At 30.7% G+C, this 26096-nt stretch overlaps 1 protein-coding gene across 5 annotated transcripts in view; it reads right to left on the bottom strand.

The window, feature by feature from the left end:
* LOC105209190 (forkhead box protein O) overlaps positions 1–26096 on the bottom strand; it is a 76785-nt gene that overhangs the window by 40761 nt on the left and 9928 nt on the right. For 4 of the 5 annotated variants that reach the window (XM_054226032.1, XM_011179472.3, XM_011179471.3 and 1 more), the window contains 2 exons: positions 17512–17878; positions 16592–16806 (listed from right to left, as the gene is read on the bottom strand). In XM_054226032.1, coding sequence (XP_054082007.1) covers positions 16592–16806; positions 17512–17725 — 429 coding nt within the window. In that variant the 5' untranslated portion in view covers positions 17726–17878. Of the gene's footprint in view, positions 1–16591; positions 16807–17511; positions 17879–17980; positions 18017–26096 lie in introns of those variants that run through there. The other variant, XM_054226031.1, reaches the window with a different exon arrangement.

The raw sequence follows: 26096 nt of genomic DNA, 5'->3' as shown, positions 1-26096 counted from the left end.
CAATCATTGCCGTTGAAATTGAACAAAATTTGTCATTCTTTATGCCGATTTCATACATTATTTTATGAATATATCACTCCTGCTTTGAGAAGAGACTTCCGAAGTCTTTTTAAAGCTTTGGCGTAGCTAAGATTTCTAGATTTATATATAAAATTCGCATTATACTTGACAAATAGTGATAAAGTGGTATGGAGATATTGCTAAAATATCAAGAAAAATATTCGAACAATAATATGTATACCTCATAGTTCGCTCAACCAGCTACTACTCTCAACTGAGCCTTCGAATAAAGAATAAATAATTGTTAGTCACTAAAAATGGCTGCAAGAATTTATAATTACTTGAACACAGCATAATGAATTATTTATATTTTTTTTTTTTCATATGGCACACAGAAAAGCTACCGGCAAATTTGACAAGTATGGTTCTGGGTTTTCACTGGATGTATAATATAGAAAGGTTGAAACAATAATCTGGAATTCTAGGAAATCTTAAAAAAAATGTGATTCGAAATATATTTCTTTAAACGGTAGTGAATGTTAAGACGAAGAAATGTAATAATTGGAAAAGAAGTCAGGTTCTTTGTTATAATTCTCGAAACAATAATGTATGTATTATTTTGGATGAAATGCTTCAATAAATTTGAAAAATAAATAATATGAATATGAATTATTGTTTGAATTCATCAGCTTTTAGCTGAATTTGTCAAAAGCCAGAATACAACAAAATACCAATGAGTTTTTCGGAATTCGCATGCTATTTCAAATAGTTTGCCTTATATCGTTTTTAGACAGGAGCTAATTGATCAATTTACCGGACTCTACTCGATTTAAACGCATATTAAGATCGATTTACCAGTATAACAGCCAAAAAAGGGTTTCTCAATAAAAGTTTAAATTGATCAATTTGTTTGGCTGTCTAAACGGACATGCTGATTTGATAATTTTAAGATCTGGCTGCACATTTTAAGATAGTATGGCTTGTAGAATGAGAGGGTATACAACTTAATTCAGTAGGCATGAGAATATATATAAAATATCTAAAATATGTACATATATGAGAAAAGCTCATCTTAACTAAGAATATTAAATAAAAAGTATCCAAATCTTCTGTTTTGATTAAAGTTTTTTTAAGTCATTTAATTTTATTAATTGTTTAATATAATTTAATTTAATGTTATTAAAGTGTTACTGATGCTCTTAAATATATTCTGCATAAATTTAATTACTTGATAAATTATTTTCGAAAAACAAGTTTACAAATTGTTCACCGATTTGGTTCGTTAAAATTTTATAGCATTTTTTATTTAATACAAACAAATTATTTTAATCAAAACACAAAACTAATTAATAATCATAATCAAACGTGACTACTTTTTGCTTATTTATAAAATTTTTAAAACAGAAGTTCTTATGTGCAAATATCTCAAAAACGCACACTAATCTTGAAGCGTTAGAAATCTAAATTCTCATTTATCAAATATGCAGCGCCATAAAACTCAATGCAAGAACAAGAAAAAAGCATAAATGAAAAATTGCAATGACCTAGCTCAAGTTGATGATATTATCTACAGCATCTAAAGTCATATTTCATGCTTTCTAAAAATCGAGAAGAACAGGTTCCACACACTGACCTTGGATTAACGCTTTATTAGCCATTTAAGTACAAACATTTTGTTATATTTTTTATTATATAATATAAATAGCTGTATTTGACTGCATTTATAGCAACATTTATTTATTAATAAAACAGCGCTCGATCAATATGCAAATGCGTTGAACCCACTCTTGCATAAGCGCTTGTTGTACAGTTTATTTTTTAAGAATTCTATTTATAACTCTGCTAAATAATTGTATTTTTTTTTGTATTTCTTTTTTTCTGATTACATAAAATATATACAAAGTTGATGTCATAAGTAAGAACAAATTGAGTTCATAAATAATCTAACGAAATTAATCTACGAATGGCTTGTAGCATAAAAAAGAGCAGACGTGCCAGAAGCTATTAGATATGTATATGATTATATGTGTGGAGAGAGATATCTACATAAGATATAAGCTCATTCGAAGTATGATTTGATTATACAAATGACTTTTTATATGCCAAGAAGCAAAAAATGTGAAAAAACTGGAGAAATTTGTAGAAAAAAAATGTTTTTGGTGAAAAAGAAATGAGCGCAATAAATTGGCGACAGCCGAAATAAGAAAATATGAAAAAAATATTAAAAACCGGACGCCACTTTAATTGTACAGTACTTTCGACAACTAATTGTATACATTCTTATATATCCATATAGAGAAGTATTCAGTGACAATTTGAAAGAAGACGAAAGACACTTTAAAATCAAAATAGTCAACAATTTAGCGCGCTTCTAATCACTTATCACCAACATTAATATGCTTTTAATAAACACAAAGTATGTCTGCCGCATCGCCTGAGATATAGGCTGAGTCTACAGTGTGTGCCATAAGTATGGGTGGTCAACAAGCAGAGTTAAATGCTCACAAGACTTGTCTGTCATTAAGTCGGTCCACTCCAATAAGCATACATTGTACGAGACATGAAATGTATATATACACACACACACACTATCACACAGGCGTGTCTCCAGTCTGAAGTCAAATTATCTGACGGCTCACCGTGAACTCAAATAAAATATCAAAGTTTATTGATAAACTATCTGGCTGGCATAAAAGAGCGCGAGCACAACGCGGCACTAAAAGATGAAAGCCAATAAGAAATGAGAAAAAATATGACAAAAATAACAATAACAAAAAGAAGAAGAAGCAGAAATAAACCAAACATATAAAGATATATGAAGCGTATGACGAGTAACACAAGTGTGCAAAAACACAAGTTTAACTGGAGGGTAGTGAACAGCAAAAAAAACAACAACAAAAATAATAACAAAAACAACGCGAGCAGTCACATAAACTTGGCATATATACAGACACTCATATGAAGATCACAAAATGACAAAACTTTTCAGAAAGTAGTAAATGACCAGCCAAACAGACGGACACTCGACGCGCGATTCACACAACGGATATGAGTGTGTGTGTGTGTGTGTGCATGTACGGCCTTTGCAAAGTGCATAACTCAAGTGTTTGTATGTATTCGCTTCATTCTTCGCGCATATAAAGAATATCAAAAACACATTTTAATGTGCGGCAGAAATATTTTTATGAGCCTTTCAACAGTTTAAAGGGCAAAAAATGCAACAACAACAATAAGCAAACATTGAAGAATACATAAGTTGTTGTAAATGCACATTTAAGTGTTCTTCATGAATTTTGAAGCAAAAATAGAAGAGAGAAAAAAATATTTATTTTTTTGCTTTCGCTGTCGAGGAAAGTAGTGTGAAGTGAGTGACCACAAGTGGTTCACACGAGTTATTTGGCATTTTACTCATATGGGTGTGAGTCCGCTAAGGTCGCGTGTGTAAATGTGTAAACGTGCTTTGCCTTCAAAGTTGGGGTTTTATGGTTTTATCATACAGATTATGTCAGGATAATGCCAAACTGTGCAACAATAATAAAAACAAAAACTTTTTTATTTTATTTTTATATTGTGTGCGAAGTTTTGCAGTGGAACAATTTTATTACAATTTCTCATGTGCTGACGCATTATTTATTGGAGTTGTGAGTAGACAACACGCTATTGATTAAATTATTGCTTAGGAGTAGTAAATAAAATTAAGAGCTGTAGAATTAGTTGTAATGTTGCTGAGAAACAAAAACTGACATTATTTGTGCAAATATAAGAAGTAAAAAAAAAAAATTAGAAAAAATGAAGAAAATTAATTCAAAAATATATAAAATTATATTTTAAAACAAAATTGTATAATTTATAAAAATAATTACTAAAATTCGTTTGACAAAATTTTAAAATTTGATTATGCCAGTTTAATGGACGTATACCAGTTGTTCGTTGGATTCGTTACTCTACGTAATTTGGCAAATTCAAGATAGCTAGCAATAAGCCAAATAATTACACTTTATAATAAAAATTTTACCAAAATCTAGAAATCGAATCCCACATTTATAAGTATAATATATACATAGTTATTTATAACATCCTATTTTAAAAGCAAATGTACATTGCGGAAAATTTATCTAAAACTGATATTTTTTATAATTTTATTTTATGTTAAGGTATGTCAGAATACAGAATTTTCCAAAAATCAATTTTTTTGTTTTTTGCATTTTCGCTAACTGTAATATCTTAAATATATATAATATATATAGAAAATTTGAAGTTGATCCGATAATTACTTTTCGAGTTATTCGACAAATAACAAAGAGTGCTCGGGCATTCCAAAACACTAGGGTGAAACTTTAATGCGTTTTTTTTTACAAAATTATATTTTTTGAACTGGTGACAACTGCAACTCAAACACCGCTCAGTAGATTTTGATGAAATTTAGACAACTTTTATAATACATAACAATTAGAATAGATAATTCTGGGTATGTACGAAAAAAGCTTCGATCAGGCCCAGCATTATCTATAAAACTAAATTTTCTTATCCGATTGATTTTAGATGTATCTCCAAGGACTTATTATAGTTACCACAAGGAACACTTCTAGGAACTGGATCAACACAAATTAAAATTATAATTTTTTTTTTCAAATTTTCCTGACTACTTTTGTAAAATAACAAAAAAAAAATACTGAAAATTGTCATTATTTTCGTGTCTCTAACTACCACTAACCCCTAAATATAGTAAACAACAAAATTTCTGCATAAAGTTACAATTAAAGTTGTTAAGGCCGATAAAAAAATTTTCTAAAAAAAATTATCGAAAAAAATGTGCAAAATTTATTTTAAAAAATTAAAAATGTAATATAAATATTAAATAAAAGTAAATCTATACAATAATTTATTTATTTATTTGTTATAAAAAATTGATATTAAAAGCTGGTAGATAAATATTATTGTAATACAATTTTAGCACCTGATAAATATCACTCATACGCACAGGTGTACATTTGCAAAGTTATGGTTTGAATCGCATTAAAAGACAATAAATACAAAACTCTCAGACATTTACATAGAAAAAATGCAAGTTATTATAATAAATGCAAGACTTCAAAGAATGGATTCGCGACTTTATAGTAAAAAAATGTTACTTCGAGATTACAAAAATACAAAAGCATTTCATTGATCGCCGCCATAAGTAATTGTCATTAATAAAACCCTGCGATACTCGTACCTACACACCTTGCTTTAATTAGCAAAATGTTCATTCTTTTCATTTAATTTAATTTCATTTTTTTCTCGCTATTTTAATCGAACTGCGCGTGTCAAACATGCGCCACACAAATCCATACAAAATTGAAATAAAATGCAAATCCAATGCGATTTATGAAAGTAAGAAGTAATCGATCATATAATTATTCTTTATGATTATATAATAGTAGTTAGTTTTGCTGTTTCATTTTCTCATTAATATGCATTTATGCATATTTCAGCAAGCGCGTGTTAATCACTGTCAGCAAATAAAGAACAACAAACTGTACTTGAGGAATACATATTTGCGCGCAATGACTGAGCGCTTGCACTGTTAATCTAAACCAAATTGCACACATTGTTGCCGTTATACAAGCTGAGCTACGTGCACGTGTTGCATAATTTTGCATGAAAATATTATTGGAATTCAAGGAACAGTTTTTTTGAAATTAATCCAGAAGAAATTTACGGAATGGGGTTGAAAAATAAGAGTTGGTCAACATTTTCAAATTTTAAATTTTTTTATTCGGCAAAAATTAAAAAAAAAATTGTTTTCGAAGGTAAAGTATTGAATAATTGGATTATCGTAAAATAAGACGACAAAAATGAAAATATCCCAATATTGTTGAATAAATAGTATTCAATCAAGAATTAGCTAAATATCGTAGTTTATCGATAACATGTTAAATTATGATGCAAATACGGAAAATATTACTCAAGATTTTTTTTAAATACATTCCATATTTATTATATTTTGACATAAAAACCTACACAAAAATTTGAAAAAAATTAAATCCATGGATTTGAAAAAAAAATATAGCTGATATTTAAGGAATAATTATTAGAAATTATCGATAAATCGTTATAGTGATTTGTAATATTGATTTATTGAACTTCCTGAATTCATTCACTTCATAAATATTTCAAATTACTACAATTTGATACCAGAATCACAAAAATGCTGATTAATTTTTCGAAATAGGTGGCAACTCTACGATCAAAATATCTCTTAAACCTGTTTACCTTGTTGTTTCATCAGTTTCATCAATCCGATTTAAAATTAAAAAATAAAAATAAAAATTTTGACAAGTGGCAACTCTACTCAAAAATATTTTCAATTCTTAACCACATCAACTTTTCAAATTTTACGGATATTTTAATAAAATGTTTAAAATAATTATTTTACTGAATAAATATTTTAAAATATATGGCAACTCTATTCAGAACATATTTTGGACTGTGAGATTTATTTCAATATTATTATTTATAAACATCGAAATTAATGTATTACGTTCGTCAAGATTCTTCTCAATAGGTTGGTTTTTCCTAAGAAAGGAAATAATTTCTAGCGATCTGGCAGCACAGTTTTCATAAAAAAGTTAGAGTAGTGAATTTAACTAAAGTAGTAAATATGAATCAATTATAAATCCATAATACGCCATACAATCAATCACCTAAACTAAAACCCACCACAGTCTGAAAAGTGTTGAATACAGGGTGCACATTATAATTAAATCTTTAAGATTAATTGCGCGCCAACGCGAGCAAATCTTAATGACTAAACACAAATGCAAATAAACACGTGTTGGTGTGTGTGTGTGTGGGTTTGTAATTCATGCTAATCGATGCAGTTTAGTGGCGCACTACAGAAATAACAATAAACAACACAAAAAACAACACACAGAGATAATTGCAATGAAAAATGCAAAAATATTGCGACGCAATAGCAACTACTTGGCGCCTGTCATGGCAGGAATATAATAAATATTTACTACAAACCATTAAGTATTTGACTAAGTACGCTAGCAAAACAAAAACAAAAAACAAAGTGCAACAATATACTAGATTCGCTGTTATTTCTTAATTTATTATTTAGTTTTAGTGTTTTTTATCGCCTGTAAGCGCCATTGAATGAGTAAATGTTTTCATACGAAACAACAAAAACACCAATTACGTACGTATGTGAAGTAAATACGTAAAGCGAGCATAAACAAAAAACATATGACGTTATTAAGGTTATGCAACGTTTGAGTGCAGCGCGAAGACAAGACGAGAGAGGAAGAAGTGGAAGAAGAAGACGAAGAATCGCGAAAAAACAATGCAATTTGCTGTAAGAACACGTCAGAAGCGCAACGTGCCCACCATTCACACAGACACATACACGGCTTGCCGACGGTCACACCCCCTTTATGCGACACACACATACACACCGTTTTATGCTTGTGTTGTTGTATGAGTACTCTACACATGTTTGTAAATATTTATTTTGCATTTATAAATACTTTAGCTAGTAGCATGCATACATATACGGTTGCACTTGCAATTCCGCTATTTTGCAAGGTAAAACAACAACAACAATGTTGAGAAAAATTGCACAACTATTTGCTATGCGCTCGTTGATACCGCGTATTTAGAAGTTGCGCAGTTTATTGCCGAGCTGCATATGCGATGCAGAAGCGGGAAATAGTAACACTGCTGAATTTAGAAAACAAAAATCGAAAATTTTCAGAATAATTTTTTTTTTTGGATTCTGAAATCGTAAAAACCAGGCACGTGTGCAACTTGTAGCCGGAAAAAATTTCAAATATGTGCTCATTACCTCATTGATGGGCTAAAATGCATATTACTAGTTAGAAACCACTTCCTTTGGTACTAGTTCATAACACTTTTCTATCAGCGATTTTTTATTTCTGAAATCTTTTCTCTTAGGTTTGAGCTCTGCTCTCCTAGCACAAAATATAGGCATGATAGCAACAACAAATTATCTCTTTCTATGCCGTTTTGATTATACCAGTCTATTGAATTTATACCAGTTGTGTGTTTGATTCGCCAATGCCCAATTTAGTCCAAAGAAGAAAGACTAGGATTGCGCTCAAATCAGAAAAATAAATGTGTGAACATATATCTCTAGATTTTCTTCTTCTCTTTTATAAGGGATACATATTAGACCGTTATCAATGTCAGAAATGACTTCGGAGGTTCGAAAATTAAGGCAGTCTGCTTTACAGGCTTCAAAAAATCGATTTTTTTGTTTTGTTTTAAATCTCTTCCAAAACTATCCAAGAATATGTCTTTAAAATTCCAGAGGCCAATTCGACATATTTTCGAAGCTAGAGCAGTTTTAGTGGCCGAGTGTCGAGCAGGTGCGAATTTACAGCGCGTTTTCTCGAGTTTTCATTTTCACAAGTGTTAGAAAACGGTGCCGGCGATAGCAAAAACAATATATGTCCGATCGAAAAAAACCAAAGTGATCTAGCTTCAGTATTAAATTATCTTCTATTTGAACTAAAAAAGTTGGACAAAAGTATTATTTAAACTACTTGTTTTGCAACTTAAAGTCAATTTTTTTCTTAAAAAAGGGAATTTTTTTTCAAACTTCGAAAAATTTTGGAATTTTATAACTTCTTCGGTATTTTTTTAGTTCATAAAGAAAAGAAACTTATAAAAATTAAAAAAAAAAAATTGGTTCGACTGTTTCAGATGCATCGCACGACCTCCATCACCGGCACCGATTTACAAGTGCAGACGCCAGGCGCTCCAGAAAAATACTTACAACTTTGAAAAAATTTCAATATTTTTCAATAATAAATATTGTTTTTTAAGCCTTAAATATAGTACACTATCGTCTTAAAATTCCGTTTACCGCAATCATTTTCTTCCCTTTCAAAAAAAATTGCTAAAAAACGTTTTTTTTTCGGCTTCTAAAGCAGTCTACTGCCTTAATGCTTTCGGGTAGTAGTCATAAGATCATTAAATTTAAACTTTACTTTAGTCGATAGTTGAACCATTACAAAGAAGATCTTTGGTTTACTTTCAAATGACAAGGAATTAGGTAGACATTAAAGCCTGTCATAAGCTTCTAATTAAACAAATCTATGGAAAGAATGATCATATTTTTTATTAATTAAATAAATATCATAGATCTGTTATGGTTCTTATATTTAGGCTATACTCCATTCCACTTTTCAGCCTCTAAAAGAGTTTCCTCGCAATTTAAATCCTTGAACTGAAGCATTCTCAGTAACAAACTGTGCATCAAGTAGAGGTTTAATGGCATCAAAGCACTTACAGTTTCAAATAAGAACTCATTCGTCATAAAAAAGGATATGACTGAGCAAAGAAGGATACAGTTCAACTGAATAGATCACACTAGTAGGAGAGATAACTAATTGAAGATTATTACATTAATACTGTCTACTAGCATGCCTTGGTGAACCAAAATGGCAAGTCTCACTTTTTTATTCAGTCCAAATAGTAAATTCTCACGCCACTTCGGTAACTTTGCAACTGCAAAGCCGTTTCTCAGTCCAACGGCTCGCACTTTATTATTTAATTCAGGTTTTGATTGCAAGTGTCTTGACCACATATACATATCAATCTATATAGTATACTCACGTTCATTATACATGCAAATGCATACAAATTGCAAGCGTTATAAAAAGTCACCTTCTAAACGTGAATGAGGTGTGACTACTAAATACTTCGACGCAATTACAATATGTGCTATGATAAAACTGAATTCTTAGCGTTCACAGACGCAATTAACTACTGACTGGTTCGTAAATATTCTTGTAAGTACGTAATTAAATGCATATGAATATATACATAGTAATTTTGCGCTTAAACTTTATACACTTCAAGAAAATTTCGAGATTTTGGTAGACAATTTTCAGATTACATGTGATGCGAATGATATAATAAGGATTTAAGGGATAAATGAGAATTTCATTTAAATATTATTATTATTTCTCTGACAAAGGGAACCCTCATTCCTTGTTTACGTATTCTTTTTGACATGATGAATAAATTAATTCTTATGGGACCAAAGTGGTTATTATCGGTTAGATACTTATTTGGGGCACCAAACCCTTTCTAGAGGACCAGCACCAAGAGATACTAAAGGAAAATTCCGTTTAAAGTAGAGTAAAGTAATCAGTGAGTTCAGTTATGATCTCCTTAAAAATTGTGACCTACATTTCGGCTCGCAGCTAATAAATTTTGAATTCTAAGCTATCATACCCTTATTAATAATATTCATAGACATTTATTCCAGAAAACTTTCTTAAAGCGTAAAACTTCTATAGAAATTAGCCTTGCCTGGGAAATACAATTTTACAATTCACACACACCTACTACCCATATTACTGGGCGGAATGTGCAATTTGCATTTTTCATTGAAACTTCACACAAATCATATTGCCTTCACCATTGATAAATCAATGTTGCATAATCATAATAACTGGAAATAACAGTATACAATACTATTCAATAAAAAAATATTGCGCAGAAGTAATAATGAATTCATAGTAAATTAATTGAGCACTTAGAGAAGTGTGTTATTACGTAATTTTAATACGTATTTATACTAATGAGAAGAAAAAAGTGTAGATTAATTTCTATGGTGACGCTTACGAACTGAGAGTTTATTGAATTACGGATTATTTAAGGAAATATGTGAGCATTTAGTAATATTCTAAAAACAAACTATTTGGAAATCCCGTATGAGGTTACACTTAGTCATACCTTAGCAGCGGAAGTATACCACTGACGGCATCTAATTTGTTTGGAATTTCATATCAATTAAATATAAAGCAAAATAAGTGTTTGCCTCAACGAAACGCAAACGAATCTGCGCAATATACTTGTAAGCCGACATATTTGTTTACCAGATCTAAATTGATTAAATTCCTAAACATCAATGCAATACAGTCCAACTGTGAAGTAAACAAGAACATTCCAGCCGTAGTGTCTTAAGCAATTCACATACAATAACAATATGATTCCATACCTAGAATTGTTGAAGGCATAACACAAATATCTGGAAAACGTCGAGCAGACGAACGATAACGAAAATATGCGCCAACAAATATTCGAAAAAAAACGCAAAATAAACACACTTCGTAAAAATAACAAAACACCGGAAATAATATTATAAAAATAATGACAATAATAGTGATTTCGCAAATACCTTCCGTTGGAAGTAAGCAACTAAGACGCAGCTAAATTCTCAGGAAATAATACTCAATTATGATTGATTTAAAAAAATCTAACGTCTAAGGTCTATTAGCTGATAAGTTTCCACGTAAAAAAAATATCGAATGTTATCGAAGGTTAAGTGGGTAAGCTGCAATGAGAGCGATAATGAAAGTGGAGATAGAGAGCGGGCAGTAGTGAGTACTCCAAAGTGCCGTTATCAATGTTCTACTAATAAGTAATTGTAAATCTTTCCTCTTTTTTGATAAAAGCCGAAAAGGCATGGAAAGAAAGCGATAATTGATTGACCGTTTGATATTGTATGAGAAAAAGAGAAGAAAAACTTTCCTAAAGCACTTAGATTAACAGCGCGATAAGTTACTTAAGCCTAAGAAAGATAAGGTCGACAGGTATTAATTGTGCTTCATATGTGCAGTTGTAAATGTGAAGTGGTCAAAATTAAGTATTTGCAGGTGGTATTTTCTGACACTCAAATGAGATGAAAAATGATTTTAAGGGGGTTCACTAGCATATTATCTCCTTATAAGAGTTAGAGATCTTTATAATTTAATATTTATAAACGATTATAAAGATTTAATATTTCTCTTTGGGATAACACTGAGAGCTAACTTCACTATACCTGTAAAAGTAATGACTGTAGTTAAGCGATGTAAGTAAAACACTTATGATTTTAAGGCGAGACACACTCAAGAGCAGGGTTACATGTATAGTCCCCGATATCTATAACTTATTTTACTTTCTTTTGTGATCTTTTTACTATTCCACAATTGCAAATTTCAATAAATGTGAAACAGCCTTACAAGCTCTCAAGATAACTGCGAAGGGTTGTTAAAATCGATGATCAAGGTCTTTGATTCAATATCTCTTTCAGTTTCTAGTATTCATTTCACTCAAAAGTGATTTTCCATTTATTCCATTTATTCATGATAGCGACATCTGTGTTTTCAACATTATGGAATCCTCTATAGATTGTGGATTGTTGTCGAAATTCAGGACTAGCAATCAGCTCCATCAATCCTTTGCACGATGTTCTTTATAATGTATCGGGTGATCCAAATGGAGATACGAATAGACCACGTCTATAACAACCGTAGCTGAGAGTATACAAGAAAGCATATAAATACAGCTTGTGCAAGAACTGAAGCCGATCGACCTTCCCAAGCGACATCGTTTCGCTCTATGGGCTCTTGAAAAGTTCCAAGAAGATTCGGAGTTCCATATTCCGTTCAGGGATGAGGCCCATTTTTGGATCAATGGGTCTGTAAACAAACAAAATAGCTGCATTTAGGACGAAGAGCAACTTGAAGATATTCAAGAGCTGTCATTTCATCCAGAAAAAACAAAGGTTTGATGGCCGGTGGATTCATCGTTCCATATCTCTTCAAAAATGGTGCTACTTCTCATCGTATTAATCAGTGGATTTATTGAGAAAACACTTTGGTAAGCAGATAATTTCACGTTTTGGGTCGTTCGATTGGCCAACAAGATCGTGTGATACCACACCGTTAGACTTTTTCCTGTGGAGATATGTAAAGTCTAAAGTTTATTCGGACAATCCCGCTTCGATTTGCCTTGGAGCAAACATCACGCGTGTCATTCGCAAGTTACCATCTGAGACGTAGCCACGGCCAAAATTTGAAAGAGATAATATTTATTTTCTGTGTTTTTTCTTAAAAATAAAGTAGAGGGCCTCGAAATAGATAACCCTTTATATGAGATCATTATGGGATCAACTAATTGAATATAAGGTATTGGTCTAACTTATGAACTATCTAACCCATAAGTTCCCAATCTGATCCACGGCTACATTGGGGGTTCGTTCGGTGAGTAAAATCTAACTACAAAAGAATTCCTTAGTATAGTTATTAAAGTTGTTAAATACTATTTGTTATGATTGCAAAATGATTAGTCAAATTAGTTAACGATTTAATTATATTTTTTTTCTTGTCGGGTAACATTTTTAAAGCCATTTTAAAAAACTTTAATGTAAAATGTCGAGCGTTTTAATACGAACAACAGATGTCGCCAGAACATCAGAACTGCCAAAGAGCAGAAATATCACTAGCTACCCTCGTAATGCAAAATAACATTACAAAACTATAATAAAAAGAAATACTTTCGATTCATACGCAAATTGTTTAAATTTAATTATCTTCTACAACAAAGCGCATTTATCATTCAGCTGTTACGTGTTAATGGCGATTGAGTAGCGTACGACGGCAATAAAATTGATGACACAGCTTTAAATAAAACAAACATAATTAAAAGACAATGAATTAAAAAGCAACCAAAACAAACTTGAACAATAATAATAAAAATGTTGAGGAAAATGACAGCGCGGAAGACAAAAAGACACAGCTGATCAAATAAAGCCGAAGAATAAAGTGAAATTAAATGGAAATTCACCGAGCGGTTGAGTGAACTGAACCCGAACTGCCGACGAATGCATGCATTCATAGGCCAAGCTTACAAAGTACGATATAAAAATATATATGTATGAAATAAAATAAAATAGAAATAGCAAAATAAACAAAGCAGTGAAACAAACAAAAGCAAATAAGCGACTAACTAACTAAGCCAACAACCCAACAGCTTGGCCCTGAACTTGACTCGCATCACCACCGCGTAAAAACCCACAAGTCAAACAAAAATAGTGAGTGGCCATAACAACACTAATGATGATGTGATGCAAAGCAACAACAACAGCAAACACTATAAACTAAAAATATACAAAAACAATACCAACACACAACAACAACAGCAACAACACAGCGACTATCTGTCTGTCTGTCTCTTGGTTTTGTATGAATTTTGCCATAAAGCAACAAACCAAAACAAATCGTAAAACACATAAATAAGTGTAATGCGAAAAATGCAAAAAACCAACAATAACAACAACAAGAGCAACAACAATGGCAAAACAAACAAAGCACGCCGTTTAACTTTGTTGCTACAAAGCAATACACTTGAGCGCACACTCGAGTGGCAGATAAAATGCATTGCAAACAAACAAACCAAAATGAAAAAAGTTGGTGGAAAAAAATATGGCAAAAGTGTAACAAAAATCAACCAAAATAACAACGTAAAGTACAACGACAAAAGCAAATAGCAACAGTTGTGCATAACGCTGAAGCATCGGCGTTGGCCAAGCCAAGCGACTTTCATAGCCGTAATTTGATTTGTTTGTTTAGCCAACAGCTGCTGGTCACATGCAACAGGTAAACATGAGTATGTGTGTATGTAAGTGTGTTTGTGTATATCGGTGTGTAGTGGTATATCAAGTTGATCTAACCAAGCGCTTTGAGGCAGCGTTAGGGGCGGATGATGAGAATGCTTATCAGCTTAAATGCTTTGTTTCACTTAACTCTTGAGTACGGGCTAACAATGTGTGTGTGTTTATGATTTACACTACTTAACACATATGGGCTGTTGGAAAGTTTTAAACGTAAGTGTTGAAGTATTATATATTAATTAATTATTTATATATATTAATTTTATTCAAAAAAATGTTTTCATTAAAATGTGTAGGAGAATAAATTTCGGAGATGCAGTTTCAAGAAAAAAATTAAGAAATAATTTAAAAATATAATTTGTTTAATTTATTTTACGTAAAAAAATTAAAAATAATTAATTTATAATTAAATTTCAAAAAAATTTGTTTCAAGGAAAAAATTTAAAAATTATTAAAAAATAATAATTTGCCGAATTTATTTTATTTAAAAAAAATTTAAGAAATAACTAAAAATTTTTTTTTATTAAAAAAATTATTTTATTTAAAAAAAATTTAAGAAATAACTAAAAAATATTTTTAAATGAAAGTGTAAAAAAATAAAAATAATTAATTTATAATTAAAATTCAGAAATTGTGTTTCAAGAAAAAAATTAAAAAATAATAATTTACAGAATTTATTTTATATTACAAAATTAACAAATAACTAAAAAAAAGAATTTTTTGATGAAAGTATAAAAAAATAAAAATAGTTAATTTATAATTAAATTTCAGAAATTGTGTTTCAAGAAAAAAATTAAAAAATAATAAAAAATAATAATTTACAGAATTTATTTTATATAAAAAATTAACAAATAACTAAAAATAATAATTTTTTGATGAAAGTATAAAAAATAAAAATAATTAATTTATAATTTATAATTAAAATTCAAAAATTGTGTTTTAAGAAAAAATTAAAAAAAAATAAAAAATAATAATTTACCAACTAAATAAAAGAAAATATTTTTAGACGAAAGTATAAAAAAATAAAAATAATTAATTTATACTTTATAATTGAAATTCAAAAAAATTTGTTTCATGGAAAAAATTGTTAAAAAAAATTTATTTTATATAAAAAAAAATAAAAAATTATTTTTAGATGAAAGTATACTAATAGTATTAATAATATAACTAATTCTAATTAAGCGGAAAAAACAATAATGATTCCGATTCTCGTTCTAGCTAAAAATACTAAAATATTATTTCACCGTTTTTGGCTTAGAAAAAATATTTTCAATTTTTTTTTATAAATATTTTTAAGTTAATTTAATAATAAATTCCAGTTTTATTAGTTATACAGTTTTTCATTTAAATTACACATAAATAAAGTATGCGTCACAGAAAGAAAAAAATATGTAGCCTACATTTAGGCGATTAACTTATTTGCCACAAACGAAGTTGTTCTTCAACGAAGTTGCACACCTTTATATAGAAATAACAAAAACAATTTACAATAGTAAATAAGTATTAAAGCAAAAAACATTGTTGTTATCAAGAAGTCGTTATTGTGATGCTGGAAGTACTAAAAATAACAATTTTTTTATTTTTCACAAATAAACTGTTTACAATTTAGTGCTAAACAAGAAATCAAATATTTTTCAGTTCGAAAAAAAATCATTGCATTGAAATATAAAATCCCACAAGTGTTTATAATTCCCATAAAAAACGGATGAAAATACCATAACAAGTCGATATTGTATAATTAAATAACCAATGCACGCTAAATTAATTTTCCTGTTTTGCAACGAAATTATGCGCATAATATTTTTCCCGCCAATTTGTTGCAACCAATGTTGTTTACAAACAAACAACATTTGTCTCCTCTTACTTATGTATTTGCACGCCGTCACTGTTTATATTTTGCTGCAATGTTATTATTGTTTTTGAGAAATTTGTGCAATTATTGACACTCGCGCAAAGCCTTTATGAGCGCTTAACTTTCGCACACACAGACCGAGTATTTTTTTATTAATTTTTTTTATTGATTGAACCTTTTTTATTAATTGATCCGCCTTTAAGCATAACAATCGTATGCAACAACAAAAAAACATTTTTGTATGTAAATATATGAGCGAGTAAGCCTTTGTTTGTACTCACCTTCCAGCCGGCACTGCTATTCGAGTCGCCTTTATCCTTGAAATACGGCACATTCTGCACCATCCACTCGTAGATTTGGCTCAACGTTAACCGTTTGTCGGTCGCCGAACCGATGGCATGCGTTATCAAATCGGCATACGACAAATTGCCCCACGCATTACGACGTGACGAATTCTTTTTCGCTGTATTTATACTCTGTATAGTCTGTTGCGAATCTGAAACAAAAAAAAAAACAAAAACCAACAAAATGGCAACCGTCAGTCAAGCGATTTTTAATTACAATTGTTGCCAAATCGAAAATATTTGATAACAAATATGTTGACGTGTGGTACATAAATGGAGCTATATGTGAGGATTGATGTGTATTTGTGGATGATATGTATTGACAATATAATATTTATAAAGAAATAAATTTTTTTATTGCGAGCTTTTATACCCACAGCATAAACTACTAGAGAATGTAAATATTTTTGAAAATTTTTACATTTAAAAACCCATAATTTTTCTAAAAATTTAATATTTATAGTTTATTACATTTCTTTATCCAAAAACCTTCTAAATAAAAATCTGCAAATTTCTCAGTATTAGGCTAGTCACATATAGAGTTTAAAATTTATCAAAATTCTCTATCTAGTCAAAAATCCTTCAAATTAGGCTAAATATATATTTCCAGATCTACTGATTCGCTAAATCTAAAAAAAAATAAATTATTGCTTTCTTCTCAACCGACACTCTCACTTCGTACCTCATCTCACTCTGTGCTTAGCCTTATATTTGGCGTAGGAACCGCTTTAAGCGATTATAGCCGAATCCACCAGAGCGCGCCACTCATTCTTAGCCTTAGCCCCCGAATAAAACCTAACGACTACACAACTCTCCTTCCTCTCTTATCTCATTACTATTTTTTACTTTAAACTCACCCGCACTCGCCAGCTGTTGATTACTCGCCTTCGTGCTGTCCAAATCATCGGACGGCTCGACAAAGTTCTCTGGTCGCGGACATGGCCAGGTATTCGATCTGGCACGCGTTTGCGGCTCAAAGCCACCATCACCCTGCAATTCGCTGACTAGATCCATGTGCAGGGGTATATCTGTGGGCGGTGGCGTGGGCCAGTCATGCACGAAGCCCTCCATTATAGTGAACGGATCGTTTATGAGGTGCAGGTTTGCGGTATTCGTGTAACTGGTCGGATAGGAAATTTTTTGTGCAATTTTGGCGAAGTCGTGTATACGTGGTGACTCCCACTGATAGTTCGTTGTGTTGGCTTCGCCGAGCGTTGTAAGATTCTGTAACGGCAGAAGTGTTAACATTTTAAATAAACATATTCGGAATATTTCAAAAAAAAAATAATTTAGTTTAGAGGCTTTAAATATACTATTTCTATATACCATAACTGTCGTTGCGCTCATTATTTTATGTATTTATTCAATGAAAATTAGTATTAATTAATATTACACGTTTCAGCAGCACTTCGCTGCCTAACAGCAATAAATACAAACTCTGATTAAGTAGAATACTTGTTCATTAGTCTATATGTACATACGAGTATATATATTATAGAATAATGTCATGGAAAAGTTTACGATTCAGCTGATAAATGAAACGCAAATTTTAAAATCGGTAAATATTTATATTGCCAGTACAAATATGTTCTATAAATAGCTGAACAACTTTACAAATATATATTAAATTTACAAGTAGTATTTAATCGGTTCGAGGTTGTATATTGAAGTTGAATATCTATGAGATCTATTTATATATTAACTTTGGACTGTGGGCAAAAAAAACAACTTGTTTAATTCAGGTTTCTCTTTGAGCATATTTAAGAAAATTTTTCATAAATATTACATATAGATATTAGAAAGAATTTTTATTTTGAAAGAAGAATTCTTAAATATTTATATTATATGATCAGAGACCAATAGTTTATCTTATTGTTTCTTATAGCTCTGTATATTGGATGTTTTTCTCGTTTTCCTTTACTACAGGTAACCCCCAAATAAGCCTATAAAGGTCTCGATATGATTTCGAAAAGCTTCAAAAAATCTCAACAAAATTTCGAAATTATTAAAATTGAATAAAAATATATCCCGAAATGTTACCAAAATGTTTCTTAATATAGTTAAAAAAATATAATCTCGACAAACGCATAAAAAAGCTGAAAATAGTCCTAAAGAATGCCAAATAGGCAATTGGACTCATTTGACCACAGAGAACTGAGCTTAAACATATTAAAAAAAATATTGACGCGTATATTTATAAAATTGAAATACATCTTTATTTCTGTTTTTGTAATTTTTAAACCATCAACTTGATCAGCCGATCTGCATTGCAAACGAGTTCAACAAACTTTCAAAAAACTCCCCATTTTATTATACTTTCACTTGCATGTATGTAAGTATTTCGACTGCTTGACGTCATTGAAATTCCCGGATTTCTTTAACGAAACTATATATGTCCATATAATATATATTGTGGGACCGTTGGTCGTCTCTTTGTCTGCTTGTACAATAGCATTGACGATCAATTAACAAAAATGAAAAATGATAATTTCAGGTCAATATTACTTGTTTCCTTATCGCCATTATGCATTATCACTTCATGTAAATGCGATCTGAAGCACTTGGCAGCAAAATATGCACTTGTTGCTAGGCTAATGAACTGTAAATTTACACACTACGCTTACACAATTCAATATTTAATTAGAAAACCACACCCTTATACTACTTGCGAATAAGTCATGTGAGAATTGCTGATTAAATAATTAAATATAGTAATTTAGAATTTAATGTTACAATTTATGTCATAGTAACATAACTGTATAAAGACTTAAACACAAGAATACGGATATTTTTTTCAACCTAACCCAAAAAAAAAGTTTTGAAAAATTCTCTGAAACATTTATTTAACCTCTAAATTTTTTCTGCAAGTGTAGAGTTTCCTGTATCAAAACTTAAACTTAACTTAAGACCTTAAGATGCTGTGAAATCTCGTTGCAAGTGTATATATACACTTTTACTTATAATATAAAGTTTAATTTATTTTTTCTAGTCCTAATCTTTTTCAGCTAAGTACCTCCGTTTTTATACTATTTTGTTGCTCCACATTTCAAAGTGAAAAACGACAAAAAGCTTTGCTGATAAGATAAGATTTTGTCAGGCTACAGGTATAAATATTTGCTTAGAAATCTAATTTCTGGAATAAATTTTCGAAATTATCAGACTTAGTTCACAGACAAGGCGGCACTCTGATAATTAATAGGGGAAATAGAAAAATATAAACTGAAGATAGGCGATTAATAAATTTGCCAAAAAAAATTTACATTAATTAATGCAATAAATCACTCAAGCGCATAAGAAAGTGCAAATGTTGGCGGTATTAAGATTTCTTTTATTTATTTTTTTTTTGTTTAAAAATCCGCAGAAACACAACTGACCTCTGGTCAGACAGAAATTCTGCGTAAAAATTTGTTAAAAATTTCGGAATTTGTTAAAGAAAAGTAGAGTGCAAAAAAATGTATTTATTTTATGTTTGAAAAGGGAAAGACCAAATGTAAACATTTTTAGCGCCGCACATAGACCGTTTTCACACGGGCAATTTTTGTCGCGGCAATTCTTAGTTTTATAGGAGAGGGGGCGACGAAGAGAGGAGAATTTCTCTCTCTCTCGCTTCCCTTGGTCGCCCCCTCTCCTATAAAACTAAGAATTGCCGCGACAAAAATTGCCCGTGTGAAAACGGTCATAGTTGATGTCTGCCAGTCCGCTGTGGCGGGAACTTCCGATGTTTGTATACAATTTGCGAATTTATGTGAAGCTTTTTTTTAATAAATTATAAACAAACAGGTTAAAAAATTCCCAAATAATTTGCTTTCAATAGACGTCTTTGATATGATTCGATTCGGTGTTTCTTTGCCTCCAATGTTTGAGCTTTGTGATCTTTTTAGTGAATTTACTGAGACGGCAAGTATGAAGTTATCCAATAGAAGAGAATATAATCTTTCTTCGATTTTGTAAATTATCTATAGTAACTAGTCGAAAAAATACTGGTATAAATTACATAGACTGGTATAAAAAATAACGAGTAGAGTAGTGACGAACAATAAACGGTTTTTATATTAGGTCTACGACTTTGCTTCCACCATTTTTTTGTAAATTTAAGGCTTTTTTTCCACTTAGGACAGCCTCACTGTACGTTTCCGAAAGCATTCGTTGAGCTTCAGCCGCACTTTTCTTGAAATTGAAAAATAAAAGCAAAATTTCCCGCAAATGTCGAGAATTCGACTCAAAAAGTGACATTTTGAGTTGAGAAAAAGTTTGGGATGCAAACAGATCTCTACAAATATTTTGTTGGGTTAAGGTTGACACAAATGTCCAAGATCGATATAATAAAAATCGATTTAATCGACCATTGCTTGACCCTAGAGACATCTATTGGAAAACGGTGGAAGCAAAGTTGTAGACCAAATATAATTATACTAGTATGTTTGGTTTATACCAGTTGTTTGTTCGATTCGCCACACTCCAAAATATGGCTTTAAATCAAAACCTTTTTTCTGTGCTTATTTTATCGCCTACTGAAGGTATATTAATTATACTATATTCCAATTTCCATTCAATAAAAGTCTACTGTATATTTATAAAACATAATATTTTTACTTCACGTTTTTGCAAGGTATATGGCTGGACAAACATTCCCCCAGACATAATTATAACAAACCAACGATTAGACAGATGCCAGACAAAATCTGTCAAAGTTAGACCAATATTATTAGAAAAGTGTCATTCACATTAAGTATTATATTTTGAAGAATTTTTTAATTAATTTTTGAGAAATAAATGCTTTTTTACATGTTTCTTGCTTGATTGCTTACATGATTTTTTTTTTTCAAATTTCCGACTGTTGAAATATGCGGGTCAAATGTCAAGAGATAACTTTTTAAAATTATTTTCAAAGTCTTTGGAATGTGGATATTTTTCACCGGTTGTTCTGTTGTTTTAATGAAAAAATCACTGCTCTACTGTTTGTTTTATGTCTGGTTGTGTTTTTTGTGGTCTGATGTCTGGCACGTGAATTGCGGTAGTCAAGTGGCAGTCACGTTATCATTTTGATTAAGCATGTGCCTTAATTTATATGAAAACTTATCAATATGGCATCTATCAAAGACTATTTCAACTAAATGATTTTGGGGAAAACTACTACTAACCCAATATTGCAAATAATTTTTTCATGTTAGTTGCTATGCTATAAATTTCTCTCTCTCTCTCTCAAAGAAAATGAGTTTATAGATGCATAATTCTGTTATTATGTTAAAAAAAAATTAATCGAAAAAGAAGAAGGAGAGGGTGAAGACACTAAAGTATGTATCTAATTCATCCCATCTGTCAAAATTCTAATATTTTTCATATATTCTTACACCTCTCTAAATATTACAGCCAGCCAACCATTGTATACGAGTATAAGTTCAGCTATTTTTAGCAACAAAAATTAAGTGACACAATAAAATGTTAATAAATATGACTTATTTTTACCACAATGATGTATGTATTTTTATACGCTGAAGGTTGGTTCTACGCATATGTCTCCGACATAATAATGCCATTGAGCGACGAGGCGTGTAAGTGAGTGAGCTAATCTATCTCTGATCACACTGTGACGCACTGCTTATGTAGAAAAGTTTATTAGCAAAAAAAAAAATATATATATGTGCGCATCATCATTCATGCCAATTCTGCGAAAGCCTACTTAATATAATAAGTATAGCAACTTGTAATACTATTTAATGTGTTCAACTGCTAGTTATACTTAATAAAATATATATGTAAGTGAAAATATGTACGTCTATATGTAAATATTACTAGATCCAACGACAATTATGCGGCCACAGCGCGTTGGCAATCATATGCGCGCTCGTACCCAAGTCAAAGGCCCGTCCAACTAAATCGGACTTAATAATGTGTGTGTCATGCGAGTGCGTGAAGTGAAAAAACTTTATACAAATACATATAAATATATAAATTTACATTCTCTGACTGAACTATGAGTATGCCAACGCACAATTGTGCGTTCAGTTAATAACATCATTAAAATCAAAGAGAAAGAGAGAACTAAAGAGCGACACATACAAATATAAATTCTTACTGAAATTGTAGAAGAAGAGAATGTGTAGTAAAAACTAATAAAATAAATATAAAAAAATGTTTTTTTTTTCTGCTTTTTTAGAATTGATCATGATAAGCAAATAATATTCATCTCGCGGCTGTTGATTGTTGTATATATTTATTTGGAATTGAAAGAGCACAAATTGAGCTTATTTCTTAGATTTACTAACTCTTGTTTGTTGTTATTAAAATATTTATAGAGTTACAGCAGATCGAAAAAAATAGATTAGGATGTTTATTAAGAAATTCAAGGGCTGTAATTGAACTATTTAAGATTAGAAAAGTGATTTCCAGAAGCACTTAATTGCTTCTTCAAGAGTCATGCGCATTGAGATTAAGAGCCATTTTACACAGGAGCTAATTGATCAATTAACCGGCCTTTGCTCAATTAAAACGCTTATTTAGATGGATTTACCATACAAAATTAAAATCTACATTAATTTTTAATTGAATTTTAATCGACTTGAAAATGCTCTGCGAGAAAGACCGTATCTGTAATTATATATACGTTCTTTGTCTGCGATTGGCTGTATTTTTTGATAAAAACGGTAGATGTCGAGTCTAAAATATCAATCAGCTGATGAAACTTACTAACTTCTTATGAAAAGCGAAAACAAAAATGTGTATCGGGTTTCTTAATAAAAATGTTGATTGAGCAATTAATTTGGCTGTGTAAAAACGCTTGTTAATTGAGTCAACTCCTAAATTATATGAAAACTGATCCATTTATTTATTTTTTTTTTTTTCAAAGTTAAAATCCATTTCTTACAAACACATATCCCTAAAAAGCATCTGGTAAATTCAAAAGTAACTATAATTTGTAGAGAAGCAATCAATCCATCTACAGTTAAGATTTAACTTCACATTAGTGAATTTTCCATCATCTCAACTCATTGGTGGAAACACCTATGGTCAAATTTAACTGCTGGTTAACAGAATAAAATGGACTATAATTACTTCATAAATTTAACAATTTCTTGCGCTTCACTAACTGACAACAGAAGAAACTATTCTCTATTAAAACGTCCTAAAGCAAATATATGTATAAAGAAAATTTACTTGTGGTCCTAAGTAGTAATTAGAGGCTCGATGCTCAGTGTCCCCATTTTCTTCTCAATTCGCTTTTAGAAATGAAGAATTACATTTAACAACTCATCAAATGCTGACTTCCAAGTGAAAAAAAAATCATAAAAGTTTTACAATCATATTTTATCGTTTCAAAAAGGTACTTTGAAGATTAGTGATTACTGATCATGGAAATGAGTGCTTTCCAAACCCATTTACTTTACAGTAAATAACGTTATCAAGCAAATACACGCTTATCAAATCATCATTACATCTATGTCAACTGTGTGTGTATGTATTCATATGTATAATCTTACAAGGAAGGTCAGTACGCGCTAAGGAAATGTGTGAAAACCTCATTAAAACTAAACACAACACATATATACATATATTTCTGTGTAAAAATCCTTAGCATATATATGTATGTATACAAGCCTATAAATACTAATAACTACACATTATAAATAATACCACTTTTTAATAAATACACTCCGGCATACTTGATTGCACTCGACTTTGTCAGTTTTATTTTCATAATTTTATGTGTATTTGTTTGTTTGTATATATATGTAAAATATATGAGTATATAATATGTATGTCATAATTATAACGTTGGCTTTATCTGTCTTACTGTCGCTCAAACTAGCGCTGTTTCGTAAATAACAAAATAGGAACAACTAAATTGTGAATTGTAACCCGCTCACAGCTGATAAGCAAGCTAATCGCGATTATGAAGGCGTCGTATGTACTATTAATTTTCATTTGCTCCAGCAGTTATAACTCAAATATGTATGTATGAATGAAAAATTTGTTACACTGTCCGAATTTTAAGAGATCACAGCCTATTCTATTAAAAAGGCACCCTGCAGGTAATTTCGACTTATTTGCCAGGAAGGAGTGGAGGATATTTTCCGCTTCATCTGGCGCTATTTATGTTCAATTATTTTGGATATCTGTTTTGGAAGTAATATTGTAGAGAAAATTAATTAATTGAAATTAATGAAAATTAAAATAAATTTCTTCGAAAATTTCCTACAGGGTATCTATGAAGTATACGCATTAAACATGTACTCATTTAAAAATATATGTGTATATAAGCACATTATGCGATTAATACTCAAAATAGTTTTATGCGCCCATTGGCATACACAAGTGCGCACCGGTCATCAAGGTTGGCAAGTCCAATTAGTGGGCCATACAAACCATACATTATGATGATGTTGTAGGAACACTGTAATAGCATTATTTTTGATACGCAGGCTCGCTCTTGATCTCGTACGTGTGCGTGGGTGTGTTATGCTGTCGAAACAGACATATTTTTTATATTATTTTTTGTGGGAAGTGGTAAGTATTGGGTTTAAGAGTTCACTAAAGTCAAATATGTCTGACTGTTTTGAGGTGTGGCAATATAGCGGCGTGGTTCTTGGAATATGCATAATATGGCGGTAAGAATGAAAAGGTCAGATTTTATATTAAATATAATTTTAGTGCTATAAGATCAATTGTGTCAAATATGAAGGTCTACTGTACTCAGTGATAATTTTTTGTGAGGAAAGGTTATATATGCCGCTAATAAAATGAAAAGTACCTCAGAATACCTAAAACATTCTTCAAGAAATATTTTGAGAGATCCCTAGTTAGGTTTTGAAACCTTAAATCTGAAACTAGAATCTCAAAGAGTTGTTTCAACAAAAAGTTTGGTTAGGTATTGAAGAATTGAATAGATATATAATCACTTAGTCTTAATTTGATAACTTCGAAAGCGCTTAACCTCTTTGGGTGTTATCATAAAGTCCTCATTACCCGATCTTTATTTTTTTCATTCAACAAATTTTAAAAAAATTTTCTAATTTTATACTTCGAAAAATTGCATTTCTCAAAAAATCGCAATTTAATAATCTTGCCTCAAACACCTTGAGCACACTTTGAAATTCGCCATTTGTTTACATTCCGGTAATTGGTAACACACACTTGTTTTATAAATAGCAGTAAACGTGCTTACTTCCCAGCTGATCCGGTTATGCTGCGCAGCTGTGACCGAAATTAAAAACATATATGTATTGCAAAAATCTCTAAGCGCTAAAATGTAGGTGTCTCGAGCGACTACTGGCATAAAAATGTATGTGCGTACCGAGTCTTTCAGTCACGTCAGCCGCTACACCTAAGTAAATGACGTGCAGTGGGGGCGTAACAGCAAAAAAAAACTATGTATATATATACAAAAGTGTATAAGGAAATTACCCAACATAAATATTTCTAATTTTATTTTCGTAATTTTTTT

Source organism: Zeugodacus cucurbitae, chromosome 2 (assembly GCF_028554725.1).
Source record: "Zeugodacus cucurbitae isolate PBARC_wt_2022May chromosome 2, idZeuCucr1.2, whole genome shotgun sequence".
In the NCBI taxonomy this organism is placed as follows: Eukaryota; Metazoa; Arthropoda; class Insecta; order Diptera; family Tephritidae; genus Zeugodacus; species Zeugodacus cucurbitae.
Note: the sequence above shows the minus strand (reverse complement) of the source record. Positions and strands in the feature narration are given on the sequence as shown.